Genomic DNA, 20,084 nt, shown 5'->3' on the forward strand with positions numbered 1-20,084 from the left:
TTTGCACTGATAGCTAATCATCTCACAAACAGACTACCCCCTAACTGTTTTACTGTTCTTTCTACTTTCATTTGATTTCTTTACGGTAACACTTTCTATGAAGACTACATCTATAGTGCATTATGAGCGCATTCATAGTGAATTATAATGCTCATTATAATCAATCATAATGCATTATGACTGCATTCATAAACACATATAAAGCTTCATGATGCACTATATCAACAGTTATAAATATAGCTTATAATGACTTATAAATCCAAGTGTCTTATGAGTGCTCTTGACTGGTTATAAACTACAGGCTGACTGATGAGGCTTATAATACATTACAACTACTCATACCCCTCTATACACACACCTCAACAATCAATTGTTATAAGGGCTCATAGGATGCCATAAGTATAAATAAATGATCAATGTATGCTTTAAGTAAAGTGAGGTTCATATAGACGCATCTATAATGCAGTATAGCTCATCATGATGTTTCATGAAACATCATGATTAGCTATACTGCATTATAGATTATAAGCTAGTGCACCATGAAGCTTTATATGCGTTTATGAGTGCAGTCATAATGCATTATGATTGATTATAATGAGCATTATAATTCACTAAGAATGCGCTCATAATGCACTATAGATGTAGTCTTCATAGAAAGTGTTACCTTCTTTACTATATTGTGTCGATATGTGTGTGCTTTTGAGAGACTTTTTCAAATTTGTACTATTCAAGTCATAGTGGTGAGCACACACACAGAAACTATGATGAATGATGTGGAAATGTTTGACACTAAAAACCAATAAAAAATAAAAAAATAAAAATAAATAAATAAAAAAAAGAAAAAAAGCAGAGAAAGAAAAGGGTCAAAGTTGCATGTAAACTCACTTGATCCACGACAGCTTTTAGGGTAGCATCGATGAGAGTGAGGCCTTCTTTGAGCGCTTTGACGCGATGATATGAGCCGTTCAGAGAAGACTCCCGCACTTCAAAGTACTCCGCGGGGAAACCGGTGTCAATACGGACATTCTGCAAAATCAATCACAGATTTTTAACCCACTGCCTTTGCATGACTCTTGATAGAAGCCTGGTTTCACACTTTTACGGACTCAGATGGTATCTTTTAATGTGTGTCGAGACTTTTTGATTTGTTCATACTTCAATGGTGACACTTTCCTCATCACTGGTTTGAGATATTGTGTAATAAAACTCATAGGCCAGCAAAGTGTACTAAATCTTTCTTCTCTAATGTCTCTCAGATGAATTTCAGGCTGCATCTAATTAAAGATGACCAAATCTTTTATTAGTTTTCCATTACACAGGAACTTGGAAAATCCTATTCAAATTACTGGAGTGAAGGTCCGTTAATCTGAGCAATACCACTAATAAAAAACAACTTTATCTTATATAATAACTCCAGTGGAGGTTGTGTTCTATTACCTGGAAGTTCATAATGATGATACCAACACTATAACACGATGCTGCTCACAGGTTTTGCTCCGAATATATTTTTAGAAGAATACTCGTCTGACATTCACAATTACTGTCACCTTCTCTAGTGATAGTGACCCCGTTCACTCAGATACACGATTAAATTCTTAAAAAAAGTTACTATAGTGATTTTACAGAAGCATACTTACATCAGAGAGGTAAATTTTGTTGCCAGTTTTATCAAAGACTTCGATGAGGATATCATACACTCTGCCTGTTTCCAGAACCCAGCTGTCTCCTGGGTGGATTTTAAAACCTAAAACAGAGAAAACAGAGGTTAGCTACATAAAAAAAATAACACTTTAACTATGAAATACTTGTGATGAGAGCAAGATACAGACCTAGGTAGCCTGGTTCAACCACATACAGAGTGCTGTTGGGAAGGCGAGACACTCCTTGCATTCGAAGGCCTAAGTAAATGCGACTAAGGAAAGTTAACACAGAAATTAACAATGACAGCTGAAAATTTGCCAAATGCACAATACTAATCCTAGTAGTATTACTCCACTACTCCCCTCTGTGTAAAAACACCTTCATTTATTAATTCAGTCATCAAATTTCCAGACTTCATCATGTACACCTGTTAAACTGCTCATTAACAAAATATATAATCAGCCAATCACACGGCAGCAACTTAACCCTTTGATGCACAACATGAGTTTTTATGTTCTATATCTTTGCAACAAATTATTTTCATCATTCAGTATTCCAGGTTTTCCTCATTTAGTTTGTTTTTGATCATCATACATCCTAATTTTTATGTTTTCCTTTATTAATTTTTTTATAAAATGCCTTTTGTGTCACTACTCTTCTAATGCACAACATGGGTCAAAAATTACCCATGTCCATTTTTTAGCTAAGTAGCTTGCTAAGCTAACTATTTAGCTAACTTCTTGGCTAAGTATTTAGCTAAGTAGCTTGCTAAGCTAACTACTTAGCTAACTTCTTGGCAAAGTAGCTTGCTAAGCTAACTACTTAGCTAACGTCTTGGCTTAGCAAGTAGTTAGCTTAGCAAGCTACTTAGCCAAGTAGTTAGCCAAGAAGTTAGCTTAGCAAGCTACTTAGCCAAGTAGTTAGCTAAGTAATAATACAAAAACTTCTTTCTTCATAAAGTGTGACAGGCAAAATGGAAATAATGATCTGTTGTTATCAAAATCAAGATATTTAAAAATACTTGGAATATTAAATCATAAAATAAGTTGATATCAAAAGATGGAGCACAGAAACACACAGCAAGCATTAAATAACATGGGAAATGAATGCGGGACCCATGTTGTGCATTAGAAGGGGTGTCCATATGTTGTGCACCAAAGGGTTAATGCATTTAGGCATGTAGACATGGTGAAGACGAGCTGCTGAAGTTCAAACCGAGAATCAGAATATGGAAGAAAAATTTAAGTGACTTTGAACATGCATGCTTGTTGGTGCCAGACGGGCTGGTTTGAGTATTTGAGTATTTCACAAACTGCTGATCTAACAAACCATCTCCAGGGTTTAGAAAGAATGCTTCGAAAAACAGAAAAACAACATCTAGTGAGCTGCAGTTCTCTGGGCTTTGAAAATGCCTTGTTGATGCCAGAGGTCAGAGGAGAATGGCCAGAGTGGTTTGAGATGATAGAAAGGTAAAAAATAGCCCAAATAACCACTCGTTACAACCAAGGTATGAAGAAGAGCATCTCTGAACACACAACAGTTGGAACCTTGAAGCAGATGGGCTCCAGAAGCAAAAGGCCACACTGGACACTTAGGCCCCGTTCACACGAGGACGGTCTGAACAGAAGACGCAAAAGTGGCGTCGCGTCTTCACTTTTTATTCCTCGTTTAGACGAGCGTTTTCTGGAGGAAATCTGCTGCATACGGTGACGCAAAAGTGTGTGAAATTGGATTGTATGCAGCCAGGCGGCATCACTTAAAGCCATAAGAGCATCTTTGGGCATGCAGAAGTTTTCACGCCACACATTTTCATCAGCTACTCCTTCCACAAAGTTCTCCTCCATCACTAGATCTCCCAGGTCTCCTCCAAAGCCGTCTGACTGGTTTTTGGCCATTTTGCATCTTTTTGTGGTCAATTTGTGTCTTTTCTTTGGTTATTTTGCATCTTTTTCTGTCATTTAGTGTCTTTTTTGCTCATTTTGTGTCTCTTTTTTTGCTTATTTTGCTTCTTTTTGTTGTCAATTTTTGTCTTTGGCCATTTTGTGTATTTTTTTTGTAATTTTGTGTCTTTTTCTGTTATTTTGTGTCTTTTTTTTGGCTATTTTGCATCTTTTTTTGTCATTTTGTGTCCATTACTGACTCCTTCCACAAAGTTCTCCTCCATCACTAGATCTCCCAGGTCTCGTTCACAGCCGTCTGGCTCCTCCCACCAATTGCTGCATCCAGAATGTGATGGAGGTAATTCCAGATCCTTCTCTGTTCACTAATACTATCTGTACATATCCTGGACATTTGGTGGAAAGACTCCTGTAAGTTTATTAGAGCTGCCAGAGCAGCTTGAAGGTCCCACCATGGAAATAATCCCACGTTTCTTTATTTCCTGTCCTGGAGCATGTATGTGACGTAAACACATACGTGACGTGAGCAGATCAGATCAGAGTTTTGTGTCTTGTCAGTGTAGACGACACGCTACGGAGGAGAGGATTACACTTTTACACTTTGGAGGGTGGTTTCAGATTTTTGCGTCTTTAAGCCCCCAAAACGCCGTCACCGTCTAAACGAAAGGCACTTCACATAAAATATTTTGTCGTTTTTACCCGCGAGCGTCCTCGTGTGAACATAGCCTTAGTCAGGTTCACACTTCACCTAATAAAGTGTCTGGTGAGTGTATATGAGCATCTGGAGAAGTCAAACCAAAGTGTGTGAGCTTTTAATGAACACTAAAGAGTGAAGTATGACTTGTCAGAAGGATACTCTTATGATCCAGCACCACGTTGATGTGTCCGAGTTGAGTCGCTGTCACTGTGGAGGTGCTTTGATCCAGACTGGCCACGGCAACATCTGGGTTCCCATTAGTGCCAACCACACTGTTCTGAAGGTGCAGTTCATACTGATCACAAGGCATTACGAGCTCTGGACAAACACACAAACACACATTAGCTTTAAAGCTGGCAACATTTCTGATTAGACAGATTTGAAATGGAAAAAAAGTGGCACAGCTGCTCCACTCATCTGGTCACAGAAGTGACATGAATGACTAAACCACATTATAATTTACATTTTAGGAGTGATGCTTGAACATGATGCACTGTGGGTTTGTTGAATACAGTTTCAGTAGCTATAGAAACAGTAAAATGAGGGATTTTTCTCCTCACTGAACAGAGTCAGACCTGTGATCGTGCCTTGTCTTATCTTCAAGACTTTGTAACGGATGGAAGTTCCCGCCAGCAAGTAGACGTCGTGCGCAGGACTCAGCAGGATGTTCTCTAAAATCAGCAGCCTAACCTCTGCGGCGCCCACATCCTGTGGCACAGAAACCATGGTTACGGAAAAACACAGCTTCAGCTTCCCGCCTAAACAAACCACATCAAACTGGTTGCAGTGTTCAATACCATATGCCCATTTAACATAGTTACAAAATTACAAAATTACTAAAATTTTCTGACATTAAGGAGATCTTCCAGGCATTTAAAAAAAATCGGTAACACTTTCTATGAAGACTACATCTATAGTGCATTATGAGCGCATTCATAGTGAATTATAATGCTCATTATAATCAATCATAATGCATTATGACTGCACTCATAAACACATATAAAGCTTCATGATGCACTATATCAACAGGACTATATCAACAGTTATAAATATAGCTTATAATGACTTATAAATCCAAGTTTTCATGCATTATAGATGCGTCTATATGAACCTCACTTTACTTAAAGAATACATTGATCATTTATTTATACTTATGGCATCCTATGAGTCCTTATAACAATTGATTGTTGAGGTGTGTGTATAGAGGGGTATGAGTAGTTGTAATGTATTATAAGCCTCATCAGTCAGCCTGTAGTTTATAACCAGTCAAGAGCACTCATAAGACACTTGGATTTATAAGTCATTATAAGCTATATTTATAACTGCTGATATAGTGCATCATGAAGCTTTATATGTGTTTATGAATGCAGTCATGATGCATTATGATTGATTATAATGAGCATTATAATTCACTATGAATGCGCTCATAATGCACTATAGATGTAGTCTTCATAGAAAGTGTTACCAAAAAATCTATTTGTTTCATTACATAATTAAAAAGGATAAATACAATGTCAGTATTTTGAAAATAAAGATGTATCTTAAAGATGATGATATGCCTCCATATTGTCACTTTCCATCTGTGATTTGGATTGTTAATAAATTGAATCAATATACATCGATCAATATCAATGTACCGTTACACCCGGACCTCACTGGACTTCAGAAGAAAATGAGCTAGCTGGCAAAAACTGGCACATTTTACAGAAATGCCAACTGTGTTTTGTCCTTATTAATAAATCAATGAAACATTTAGCATAATATTACCGAGAGCAACATATTTTCTTCAACAGTATCTTGCATGCATGAATACTATCAGGAAAAAGGTTAGCTTGATGACAGGAAATACAGGCTGCAAATTCTCTGAAGCCCGACATTATTCATCATCTAAATGTCACCACTTCTGTGACATACCAAATATAAAGCAGGAGGGACTCATTAAGCACACAATCTTTTGCTATTTTGGACGTTTGCATCTCTGGAGATAAGTTATCACGGTAACACTTTCTATGAAGACTACATCTATAGTGCATTATAAGCGCATTCATAGTGAATTATAATGCTCATTATAATCAATCATAATGCATTATGACTGCACTCATAAACACATATAAAGCTTCATGATGCACTATATCAACAGTTATAAATATAGCTTATAATGACTTATAAATCCAAGTGTCTTATGAGTGCTCTTGACTGGTTATAAACTACAGGCTGACTGATGAGGCTTATAATACATTACAACTACTCATAGCCCTCTATACACACACCTCAACAATCAATTGTTATAAGGACTCATAGGATGCCATAAGTATAAATAAATGATCAATGTATGCTTTAAGTAAAGTGAGGTTCATATAGACGCATCTATAATGCAGTATAGCTAATCATGATGTTTCAATGTTGGCGTTAAGTAAAGTGTAACACATTTTCATGCATTTAAAAGAAGCTATGCTGCATCATAAGTCATTATTTATACTTATGGCATCCTATGAGCCCTTATAACAATTGATTGTTGAGGTGTGTGTATAGAGGGGTATGAGTAGTTGTAATGTATTATAAGCCTCATCAGTCAGCCTGTAGTTTATAACCAGTCAAGAGCACTCATAAGACACTTGGATTTATAAGTCATTATAAGCTATATTTAAAACTGTTGATACAGTGCATCATGAAGCTTTATATGTGTTTATGAATGCAGTCATAATGCATTATGATTGATTATAATGAGCATTATAATTCACTATGAATGCGCTCATAATGCACTATAGATGTAGTCTTCATAGAAAGTGTTACTGTTATCACTCAGAGGCCACAACCTAACTAGAACATATTCTACTTTGCTGTTGCAGTATATGACAATAAAGTACATTATGTCCACTTTAAGCTGGTGTCAGCAGCAAAGAATTGCATCTTTTAACAGCTTACCTTATACAACGACTCTTGTATTTTGGCCTTCAATTTTGCATGTCCTGTTTTTAGTCCTGACACCAAAATAATATCTCCTTGTTTCCCAACACGCTCCATTTCAGATATGTATCCAGGGGGTGTGTAGGTGGACTCTGAGAATTTTAGTACCCTTGATGAGAAAAAGAGTGCAATTAGAGAAAATACATTTGAGACTCAACTCATGATGGCTCCGTGCATCTGACCATACAAATTACAGGGTTCGTACACTTTAGCAGTGGTCAAATTCAAGCATTTTTCAATGACTTTCAAGCTTTTCCAGTATCTTACACCTGTTGTAAACTGCATGTTTTAGATGAGTACTTACATACTAAAAGGGGGAGATTTCACTTAACCATACCAACAGCGATGGTATTACACTTTTAGGGGAAATTAGGGACATTTCAGATAGGCTACTCATTATTTTTTACATTGAACATGTGATTATCTATAGTCTATAGATGGATATAGTCAGATTGCAAGAGAAATACAGTAAGAATTTCAAGCATTTACAAGCACTTTACTAGCCTGGCTAACACCAGCCCAAATCTCATTGGAGATTAGGTCTGGAATCCAGCCGTTCATTTCTCCGTAGAGGAGGTGTGGTTTACGATCCTCCGGAGCCGTTTATTGGACGCTTAGAATGTCTATCAAAGCGTCTGTAGGTAGCTCTTAGCCAATCAGATCAGTTATACCAGATGACGTAGTAGAGCAACAGAGATGGATGTTTGTTGTGTGTGTGTCTGTGAGAGAGTGTTGTTTGCTGCTTTGCTTCTCCAGTTCTCGCTTTCTGCAAGATTATTTATTTTCACGCTTTATTCCCCCTCATGTCATTCAGCCACACACATCCACTGATTTTATGGGCAATAAACAAGCTGCTGCGGGTCTCTGGGGGCTCCGCTGTCCGCGGTAGCGGGGCTATTAGCCGCTAGTGACGCTAATAGCTATTAGCCGCTAGCGACGCTAACAGCCCCGCTACCATAACGCCGGTGATCTCAGCGGAGCCGCCGAGAGACCTTTCGCCTTTCAACTTTCGCTCTAAACTATTTAAAACACCATCTACAGCTAAAGAGAGTTTCGCGTCTGCAGCAGCCATGTTGGATCAGTAAGAAAACTACAAGCTTCCAAGTGCCGAGTAGTACGCGTCATCGTCTCACCGTCCCTCCCCGCTCTGTGATTGGATCCCTAAAACAGGGCTAAGAAACTGGCTTGGTTGCCAGACCGTCTGGAGGTTCGAAATTAAATTCGAGCGCGCAAGGCAGTCTGGGTATACCCAGGCTAGCACACAAAATCCAAGCACTTTTTAAACCTTGAAAATACAACATTTAAATTCAAGCATTTTCAAGGATTTCAAGCACCCGTACGAACCCTGAAATTAGTCAATTTAGGAGGAACCAGAAAGTCAGAATAAACATCATACTGCTATAATGAATCTAAAGGATCAGTGGAGTTTGTGTGCAACTAAAACAAGGAAGCTTACCGTAATGAATTGTAAGAGTCAGAGAATCCATTCACATCCACATCTTTCACTAAGGTCCAGTCAAACACGAGACCTGCAAGAGTGCTGAAGGTGTTTCCTGCAACATAAAAAAGTGACACTTGAAACCAAACACCTGGCTATGAGATTTGCTGAGGAGCAGTTAATATCAGCATAGCCTTCCGACTTGTGTAATAAGGCTGAGGTCACTGTACTTGAATGTATAATGGATGCTGAGCACAATCGTCTGAAAGCTCCTGGCGGCCGAATTAGCTAAAACAGAACCGATAGGCATTTCATTACAGGATACTTGCCGTCCGTTTCTAATCTACTCCATCTGAGGAATCTAAAATGCACTTCTAGGCCAAGGCAAACAAAAACAAAACACCAGGCCCTGGAGCCATCATCAGAAAGAATCAGGCTGCAGCTACAGCTCATTAAACTAAGTGTGTCTGCCTTAAATGGAACCAGTCAAACAGAACAAACACAGCCACCTCACAGTAGCAGCCTGAGGGGGAAGGAAATCTGCCTAGAGCCAGCTCAGTCTTACTCCGAGAAGTCTTTAAAAGCAGCAGATAAACAATACAGCATGGACTTGTTACGATAGGAAAACTGAGGAAAATTAGTATGTATGTATGGTAGTATGGAAGTAGAATATTTGTAATGTCTTAAAGCAGGGGTCTCAAGCTCAAATTACCTGGGGGCCGCAGGAGGCAGTATCATAATGAGCAAAAAAAGACAAAAAATTACTAAAAAAATACACAAAATGAGCCAAAAAAGACACAAAATTATTTTTAAAAATACACAAAATGACCAAAAAAATACACAAAATGACCAAAAAATAACACATTACTAAAAAAAGACAGAAAATTATTACAAAGACACAAAAATATCAAAAAGACCCAAAATTACTATAAAAAGATACAAAATTACCGAAAAAAGACAGAAAATTATTTTTAAAAAGACACAAAATTACACAAAAAATACACAAAATGACCAAAAAATTACACAATATTACTAAAAAAAGACAGAAAATTATTACAAAGACACAAAAATATCAAAAAGACCCAAAATTACTATAAAAAGATACAAAATTACCGAAAAAAGACAGAAAATTATTTTTAAAAAGACACAAAATTACACAAAAAATACACAAAATGACCAAAAAATTACACAATATTACTAAAAAAAGACACAAAATTATTACAAAGACACAAAAATATCAAAAAGACACAAAATTACTATAAAAAGATACAAAATTACCGAAAAAAGACGGAAAATTATTTAAAAAAGACAAAAAATGATTTAAAAAAGACACAAAATGACCAAAAAATTACACAAAATTACTAAAAAAAGACAAAATTATTTAAAAAAGACACAAAATTACCAAAAAAAGTAATTAAGGGACCTTCCACACACAACATGGTAAAGTGCCATTCATATAAAACTCACATTAAACTTTCATATCAAGGTGGGGGCCACAAAATATCGTCACAAGGGCCGCAATTGGCCGGCAATTGAGTTTGAGACCCATGTCTTAAAGGGATATTTAATTCTCAGTAACACCTGCAGCTCATAATGAGAATGACTTTATACTATAGCCAGTACTATATATCACCTTCAGAGTCCAGTGCATGAATTTTGAGCGCCAGTGGTGAGTCCTCAAGGTGGAGCTCTCTGGTGGTCGACACAATCTGGATCTCACTGATGATGTCGACAATGGCGTCACAACGTAGTACCTGACCTGTAACTGCAAAAAGGAGGAGAAAACATCACTCACAGTACATACTGTACAGCAGCTATTCTCAACCTGGGGGTCGGGACCCCAGTTGGGGTCGCGAGATGATTTCTGGGGGTCGCCAAATCATTTTGGAAGTCAGCTCTGTCTCCACTGTGTTAAAGTGTTAATGTGGTAATGTGTTTTAGTCTTTTTGGTCACGGACAATGTCTTTTTTTGGTCATTTTGTGGTCAATTTGTTTCTTTTTTTGATCATTTTGTTTCCTTTTTTGGTCATTTTGTGTCTTTTTTTGGTAATTTTGTGTCTTTTTTCGTCATTTTATGTCTTATTTCATCATTATGTGTCTTTTTTTGGTCATTTAGTGTCTTCTTGGTCATTTTGTGTCTTTTCTGGTCATTTTGTGGTCAATTTGTGTCTTTTTTTGGTCAATTTGTGTCTTTAATGGTCATTTTGTGGTCAATTTGTGTCTTTTTTTGGTAATTTTGTGTCTATTTTTGTCATTTTGTGTCTTTTTTGGGTAATTTTGTGTCTTTTTTCGTCATTATGTGTCTTTTTTGGTCTTCTTGGTCATTTTGTGTCTTTTCTGGTCATTTTGTGTCTTTTTTGGTCATTTTGTGCCTTTTTGTCATTTTGTGGTCAATTTGTGTCTTTTTTTGGTCATTTTGTGTCTATTTTCATCATTTTGTGTCTATTTTCATCATTTTGTGTCTTTTTTGGGTAATTTTGTGTCTTTTTTTCGTCATTTTGTGTCTTTTTTCCTCATTTTGTGTCTTTTTTTGGTCATTTAGTGTCTTCTTGGTCATTTTGTGTCTTTTCTGGTCATTTTGTGCCTTTCTGTCATTTTGTGGTCAATTTGTGTCTTTTTTGGTCATTTTGTGTCTATTTTTGTCATTTTGTGTCTTTTTTGAGTAATTTTGTGTCTTTTTTGGTAATTTTGTGTCTTTTTTGGTAATTTTGTGTCTTCTTTCGTCATTATGTGTCTTTTTTTGGTCATTTTGTGTCTTCTTGGTCATTTTGTGTCTTTTCTGGTCATTTTGTGTCTTTTTTGATCATTTTGTGCCTTTTTGTCATTTTGTGGTCAATTTGTGTCTTTTTTTGTCATTTTGTTTCCTTTTTTGGTCATTTTGTGTCTATTTTTGTCATTTTGTGTCTTTTTTGGGTAATTTTGTGTCTTTTTTTGGTCATTTTGTGTCTTTTTTTGGTCATTTTGTGTCTTTTTTCGTCATTTTGTGTCTTTTTTTGGTCATTTAGTGTCTTCTTGGTCATTTTTTGTCATTTTGTGGTCAATTTGTGTCTTTTTTGGTCATTTTGTTTCCTTTTTTTTGGTCATTTTGTTTCTTTTTTGTATGATCTGAACTGTACGTGTGAGATTGTGTTCAGTGAGCGGGGGTCGCGGACAACATGCATGTTAAATTGGGGGTCGTGAGTCAAAAAGGTTGAAAACTACTGCTGTACAGTACTACACTACTGCACTCCAGACTGAAACATGTACCTTATCATTTCTATGGAAATAGCAGGAGAGTGATTGCTCAAAAGCACCTTCTGCTTTGCCCACAATGCTCTTCAGTTATCAATGTAGTCAAATGTTGTGGCTCTTCTGCTAACTGGACTGTTGTGTGAGCGATGGATTGTTTCAGATTAAGTTTCGATAAAGCTAAAACAGGTGGAGCGAGTTAAGCCACATTCACAGTCAGCGATTGTGTTCAGAACAGATAGAATTACTTGTTGTTTGTTTTTTTAGTTGCATGCGGAGGGCCAATGTGTTGGATTTTCCTGAATCCAAAGCAAATGCTCACAACTGCCAGCCACCCATGACTGGCCAACAGTGCCACAGGCAACAGATGACATACAGCATTACACAATAACAAAAAAGGAAGAATGTTGTGCAACAGAATGACCATTAGTTTTTTGCTTCTCTGCAAGGAATAGAGCACGGACACAAATGACTATACTCATGTTGTACCCTTCATACTGCACTTATACTGTGGCTAATATTCCCTTGCTTTATCTATTTCAGGCTATTTTTGCGATAATTATTCTTCACGATATTACGAAATACTTAAAAAGATATAGAAAATATGTTTTTTTAGTCTGTATAAATAAATAAAAATCTAAAATGTAGTGTGAAGTGCAAATCTCAACAGTTGCCAAAAACAAAAATGTTTACTCTTGACTCTTGAGTATGAGCAAATAATAAAAAATAAGCATTTAGGGGTTCCGGGGGCATATTTTAGTGACATTTTGTAAAGGAGAATAAAGGTTCTTGTATGTTTTATTAAAGGCATCTTATTTTGACAGTCTTCTTGTAAGTTCTGTGGTGGATTCTGTTAACACACCGTGCTCTTATTTTGAAAGCTGCATGTGTTTAGCGACAGAAACTAAGTAGCTTTTTGTGATTAAAACAACTTTAATTGTTAGCTAATGTTAACCTTACGCCACTACATCAAGAAGTAGGAATGTTGCCAATATCATGATATGCATTTTTTTTTTAACCATAAAAAAAATATACCGATATTATCGTGAACGATACGATATGGCACACCCCTGACCCAGGGTGCTATTTTGGACAGAATCTTCTCTGGAACGCAGCAGTCAGCAGTTTATTCTCAGCAACAACAAAAAAACAGAATATGTAAATAATCCTCATTCTGTCGAGGACAAATAATTAAGTTCAAAGTTTGTATTACATCATTTTATTATATATATTCTGAATTATTTCGTTTTCAGTTCCGTGAATCTGACATTGCACAAGAATAACAGGTGCTAGAAGTGTGGACACGCACTAAAACAATAAATCGTGTTAATGACCTTTAATCAGCTGGTAAAAATGTGATAAAGAAAGTTTTGATACTGATCTACTTGTGCTTTGTATCTGATGTTGCAGCCCTTTTAGTTGCAGTTTATTCTCAGCAACAACAAAAAAAAACAGAATAAAAATAATTTCAAAACAAAATAATTGTCAGGATATTCCAGTGCATCTCTTTTTCTCTGTGTTTTTTCTTGTTGAAGGAAATCTATAATATTACAGCTGTTCATGTTGTGTCAGTGTTCAGGCTTCTTCACAGGGGCAGTGGCCCCTGGAGGCCCCTGTGTAGAACCGCCACTGGACCCATTACATTTTGGAGGGGATATGCACAAAAACCTCAAATACACACATTATTTTTCACTTTTGTTAAATTTGCAAGATATTGCACTTGGCCTTGTTATATGTCTGTCCTCCCAGAGTACCTTCAACTTCAATTATTGCTACTACGTGTAAGTTAGGACATGCTTTCATGCACATTTTATGAATTCCTTTAAAAGGGTAAACATGAGTCAGTGGAGAAACAAACACAAGGATATTGATATTGTGCTTTGCTCACTGACACAACAAGAACAGCTGTAATATTATAGATTTCTTTCAACAAGAAAAAACACAGAAAAAGAGATGAACTGGAATATCCTGACAATTATTTTGTTTTGAAATTATTTTCATATTGTTTTTTTTGCTGTTGCTGAGAATAAACTGCAACTAAAAGGGCTGCAACTTCAGATACAAAGCACAAGTAGATCAGTATCAAAACTTTCTTTATCACATTTTTACCAGCCGATTAAAGGTCATTACTAGGATTTATTGTTTTAGTGCGTGTCCACACTTCTAGCACCTGTTATTCTTGTGCAATGTCAGATTCACGGAACTGAAAACGAAATCATTCAGAATATATATAATAAAATGCTGTAATACAAACTTTGAACTTAATTATTTGTCCTCGACAGAATGAGGATTATTTACATATTCTGTTTTTTTGTTGTTGTTGCTGAGAATTAACTGCTGACTGCTGCGTTCCAGAGAAGATGCTGTCCAAAATAGCCCCCTGGGTCACACCCGGGGTCACATACATGTCACATTGATTAAATAAGGGAACTTTTGCAAGCTGCCCAGCAGATCTGATGCTGATTGCTCTTTAGAAAATGCACATTTTGCACTGTTATCTACATTGTGCAAAAGCAGAGAATAAAAAGTAAATCGGTATCAATGATGAAGGCTATTCGCTACCTGTGTCTACAAATTCTTGAATGATAAATCAACCATGTATTTATTTACCAACATCTTCAGCCAGAATGATGCTGGTCAGTCTGGAGGGCTGGGTGGACAGAGCCTGGAGGACAGCTTTCCGGGAGCAGCCTCTGCTGCTGTCCTCCTCTACAGCCTGGATGCTCGCTACTTCGGGTCTTGTGGAAGTCCTACATGGATATGTCAAGAAAAAAAAGAACATTAGTGGAATAGCATTTAACCTTTTCATTTTTCACAATATCAACAGGAAGGTTGGAGGTGGAAAAAAATGTTTATACTAGGGTTGGAGTTGTAGCTTTACTGTAAACTTGAATGGATTAAAACATGAACACAGCAAGAGATAAGGCTGGAAATTCAGAAATCCATCCTAAATATAAACGCTTTAGGCAAATCTACTGCACAGTTACGCACTATGCCCCAAGTTAGAAAATTTCTGGACAGCAGTGTTTTCATTTTTCTCAAAGGTCTTTAAGACTACATTACAACCAGATCCACTCTTGGTCATACTAGGGGCATCAGGGAGCACTGGGAACCTACAGAATATACAGCGCCGCCTTCTATCCTATGGTCTCCTCCATTGGAAAAAAACGGAGACACCTACTTTCAAAGCTTGGTTAACGGCACTGACTGAAACATTGCACCTTGAAAGGATTCGTTACTCTCTTAGTGGTAGGTTAGAAGACTTCAAGAGGATGTGGCAACCAATTATTTCTTTCTTAAAACAGGATGTAGGACAAATTGAGTAGTACTGGGTGGGCGGGACGGGGTGGGTCAGGGAGGGTGTTATTATTTATTTATTTATTTTAATATATGCATTTGTTTGCATATTTTTGTATACTTTTTATATTTTTCTCCCATTTATTGTTTTTCATTTATTGCTTATTTGTAGGACACCTTTGTTACTTATAATGAAATTATGAAGCATTGGACAAACCAGAGATGGATGTGTTTTTGATATACTGTCTGCTTCACAATAAAAATATTTGAAACATAAATATAAACGCTTTAGCTGTTTAACCTTTTATCCCTTTATCAGGTGAAGAACTATATTTGGTAACTTCAGTGGATATCTAAATGGTCCCCATGTCTCTCTGTGAGGTCGTAGAACCACATCTGACCAATCAGTATGATGATAATATAATAATATTAACTTTATTGACCTTGACCTCCAATGTAAAAATGAAAAATGTAGAAAAAAAATTTGAAAGAAACAGTCGTGGAGAACTTGACTATGACGGCATATTAGGGCATATTAAGTATGAATTCTCATAGATCTGCCACTTTAATCTCGTAAACTTTTTTCTCAAACTTCTAAACTTTTAACTCATTTTTTTAACATGCCTTTGTGACTTAAGCACGCTCATGTCACTCTTATGTAGACCCCTTCAAAATAAAGTGTTACCATTTATGGTATTTATGTTTATGATATTTTTTTATTTTAAAATAGAAAAAAAATAGACACATTTGCCTTTTTCTTTTGCATCTCCACAACATATAGGCCTATCAAAATTGTGACTTTAATTTGTTCAGGAAATGTGATCAGAACAAGTTAAATGCAACACAGCACACCCTATTAACGGATTAGAATTATTAAATGCGTTTAAACTCAGCCTAGTAACAAAAAATAAGCTTTTTAAAATTAGCTACTTTTACATTTCTGTTTCCAGTCTCACAGTTTATGTCTCTTAGGGATTTAATGAGTTAAGGTGAAGCATAAAAGTGAATATGGGAGATTCTAGAAGATTTAAAGTGTTTGATACGTGGGTGTCACCATAGGTTCTTATGGGTTAATGTTCATGACACATTCCATGTCGTGTTTATGACACCCTCATGTCACTTTTAGGTTCAAGGTTCAAGGTACTTTTATTGCCATTTATGTAAAAAAAAAACATATTGGAATTTGTTTCAGTAGTTACAGTGTGTGTGTTTTAAATAACATTAATTTTTTTTTTTACATTTTATGTAGACCCCTTCAAAATAAAGTGTTACCATATCTTGCTTATGTAACAAAGGCATGTTAAAAAAAATTGCCTAAGTCACATTTTACTTTGACTTAGGCATAATAAATCCGCTTAAGTCACACACTTGACATAGGCCATTATTTCTTGAAGATTTAAAGTGTTTGATACGTGGGTGTCACCATAGGTTCTTATGGGTTAAAGTTCATGACACATCCCATGTCGTGTTTATGACACGCTCATGTCACTTTTAGGTTCAAGGTTCAAGGTACTTTTATTGCCATGTATGTAAAAAAAAAAAAAAAACATATTGGAATTTGTTTCAGTGGTTACAGTGTGTGTGTTTTAAATAACATTTTTTTTTTTTACATTTTATGTAGACCCCTTCAAAATAAAGTGTTACCATATCTTGCTTAAGTCACAAAGGCATGTTCAAAAAATTGCCTAAGTCACATTTTATTGTGACTTAGGCATAATAAATCCGCTTAAGTCACACACTTGACATAGGCCATTATCTTAAAGGTGGCCGGCGTCATGAGGAAATGATTTAGGCACAAAAAAACAATTTTGACAAAAATTATTTAGGCGATTATTTTAAGTCACACCCTTGACATAGGCCATTATCTTAAAGGTGGCCGGCGTCATGAGGAGATGATTTAGGCAAAAAAAACTATTTTGACAAAAATTATTTAGGCGATTATTTTAACAGTGTGATGATATAAACCCTTTAGCTGTTTAAGGACCCACAAATGTTACCATGGCTGGTGTATTTTGTGTACTTGGCCATGTGGCCTCAGATGCACTATGAAATATGACTCCTTCATAATCCCCTTAACCCTATAAAGCCTGAACCATGAAATAATTGCCAGAAAATTAAATTAAAAAAAAAAAACCTGCTGACAAATAAAAATAATATATATGAATTTGCATATATATGAATTCTAATTTGTATCATATTTGACACATTGGGTCTTTTTGTGCAATTTGTTGCTCACGGTTTGTTTTTCTTGAACTAACAAAAACATATAAAACCTAATATTTTTAACCAATTAAAACTTTGACTTTCCTTTTAACATTTTCCTCAAACATACAAAAATTTTTTTTTTCCATATAACACAACATCATACATTTGCTGATATGACGTTTTCACACCAAAAAAAAAATGTATTTCTTTGAATTATTCGAGAGATATCTCAATTTTACTCTTAATATACCTAATTATGTCAGTTAAACCTTTACCTAGTTTACCTAAATGAGAAAAAGACTGTATGTTGCTTTATTTAATGCATAATGTATGAAATGCAATAAAATGACAACTGACAAATTTTCAAATAAGTTATTGTGTAACAAATATGATACACTTGGCTTTATAGGGTTAAGTCACACACTTGACATAGGCCAGTATCTTAAAGGTGGCCTGCGTCATGAGGAGATGATTTAGGCAAAAAAAAACAATTTTGACAAAAATTATTTAGGCGATTATTTTAACAGTGTGACGATATAATCGCTTTAGCTGTTTAACCCTATAAAGCCTGAACCGTGAAATAATTGCCAGAAAATTCTAAATTTTCAAAACTAGAGTGTTTGTTGAACCGGCTAACATTTTTTAAAATTCAATATACATTTTCATATATGAATTCTAATTTGTATCATATTTGATACATCAGGTCTTTTTGTGCAATTTGTTGCTCACAATTTGCTTTTCTTGAACTAACATAATCACATAAAACCTAATATTTTTAACCAAATAAAACTTTGACTTTCCTTTTAGCATTTTCCTCAAACATGCAAAATATTTTTTTCCATATAAAACAACATCATACATCTGCTGATATGAAGTTTTCACGCAGCAATGACTGATCCACCAGTGGAACCTGCATATAATTTTTGCTATATCTTGTATTTTTGTGCAATTTGTTGCTCAGTTGTTGTTTTTTTCAACACATGTCAGGTTTTTCAGGAAAAAATAACACACTGATGATGTTTAGGTCTCAAAAACTTGTGTATCAAATATGATACACTTGGCTTTATAGGGTTAAGTCACAAAGGCATGTTAAAAAAAATTGCCTAAGTCACATTTTATTTTGACTTAGGCATAATAAATCCGCTTAAGTCACACCCTTGACATAGGCCATTATCTTAAAGGTGGCCGGCGTCATGAGGAGATGATTTAGGCAAAAAAAAACTATTTTGACAAAAATATTTTAACAGTGTGACGATATAATCGCTTTAGCTGTTTAAGGACCCACAAACATTACCATGGCTGGTGTATTTTGTGTACTTGGCCATGTGGCCTCAGATGCACTATGACATATGACTCCTTCATAACGCATGCCCTCAGGTCCCCTTAAGTTCAGAGAGGCACACTAAAGTTTCTCCTACTCACCATCTGTAGCAGCCTTCAGTAGTCTCCAGAGTGAAGTTGATCCTTGTACTTCTAGCAAGCGGTAGCAGCACTTTAGGAATATTTAATTTCGAGGAGCCGTTAACTTCAATAGCGGTTATTAATAACAGCAACACTAACAACTTTAACCAAACCATTTCCGTTTCATCAGATTGTGCAGATTTATTGGCAGCGACCCTAAAAGGTCGGAATGAATGAACGCTAAGTTTCTGTCCTAGCTAAACTTCCACCGTCCCATCAAGTTATCTATGTGTGCAGTAGTATTAGAGTATTAGAGTATTATTTTAAACACGCTTTCTGCTTCTTCTTCCTGCTGAGTTTCAGTCTGAATCAGTAGTTAACAGACAGCAGCCACATGATGATAACAGTAAACCTTACAGTGTCCTCTGATTCAGACCATTCGCTCTGTTTAAACATCGAGAATACTTTGAAACACACGCCGGAAATTAATTTGAAATCCCAATATTTATATTATTGCATACAGTCAGGAAACAATAAGCCAAAATCCGTTTGTTTCATAGAAATACCCGCCATTAGCAATAATTGGACTTCCAGTGTGCATGCCGGGAGTGGTATACGTCACAGAGGGGGTGGGGCAACGTGGCGGATGACGCTGTTTCTTAAAGCGACAGTGTGTTTTTTTTAAAAAACGTTTTAATTGACATTTTTTTGTGACTCAAAATTGCCTGTAGGTGAATGAGAGCGTGACTGTGTGTCTGCAGGGCCGGTTCTAGCCCATTGGCTGCCCTAGGCGATATTGAGATTTTGCGCCCCCCCCCCCCCGAACCACATCCATTCCATGTATTCATTCTGATATAGGTACACCATGTTATATGTATTATGCTGTACACTAATATTTGATACATGAACTACAAGCAAGGTTATGGTCTCAGAACATTTTTATTTTTAGAAACTTTGGAACTTTACCCTGTGCACCAGACAGTTTGGTCCTTTTCATTTTGCTAGTTGACCTTCTACGACCGTTAGCGTGATCTAGTTCTAGTGTTTTGTGACTTGCAACTGCATCGTCATGACGAGTGACAACACCCATGCACGTATCATATTTTATATAATATAATATTACATTTTCATTCGAAATATGGGTTGGGGCATGTTCATTTAATTCAATGAGGGTTTTATTGCCCATGCTTTTTTTAAAATGTTTCGTTAATCAATGTTGTTAAAACAAAGATGTATGCTTAAGGGCGCCACAAGGGGGCGCCCCCTGCCAATTTGGCGCCCTAGGCAGCCGCCTTGGTGGCCTGTAGGAATA

General features: G+C 36.2%; 1 protein-coding gene across 2 annotated transcripts in view; it reads right to left on the minus strand.

Moving 5' to 3' along the window:
- nup210 (nucleoporin 210) overlaps window positions 1-19,365 on the minus strand; it is an 83,747-nt gene extending 64,382 nt beyond the window's left edge. For both annotated transcript variants that reach the window (XM_059333875.1, XM_059333874.1), the window contains exons 1-10: window positions 18,794-19,365; window positions 14,480-14,619; window positions 10,275-10,406; window positions 8,660-8,756; window positions 7,162-7,312; window positions 4,812-4,944; window positions 4,396-4,554; window positions 1,830-1,898; window positions 1,638-1,744; window positions 886-1,026 (exon numbers count right to left, since the gene is read on the minus strand). In XM_059333875.1, the coding sequence (XP_059189858.1) occupies window positions 886-1,026; window positions 1,638-1,744; window positions 1,830-1,898; window positions 4,396-4,554; window positions 4,812-4,944; window positions 7,162-7,312; window positions 8,660-8,756; window positions 10,275-10,406; window positions 14,480-14,619; window positions 18,794-18,948 (1,284 nt within the window). In that variant the 5' untranslated portion in view covers window positions 18,949-19,365. The remainder of the gene's footprint in view (window positions 1-885; window positions 1,027-1,637; window positions 1,745-1,829; window positions 1,899-4,395; window positions 4,555-4,811; window positions 4,945-7,161; window positions 7,313-8,659; window positions 8,757-10,274; window positions 10,407-14,479; window positions 14,620-18,793) is intronic.
- Window positions 19,366-20,084: the final 719 nt, after the last annotated feature.

The sequence above is a fragment of the Centropristis striata genome, chromosome 5 (assembly GCF_030273125.1).
Source record: "Centropristis striata isolate RG_2023a ecotype Rhode Island chromosome 5, C.striata_1.0, whole genome shotgun sequence".
Classification (NCBI taxonomy): domain Eukaryota; kingdom Metazoa; phylum Chordata; class Actinopteri; order Perciformes; family Serranidae; genus Centropristis; species Centropristis striata.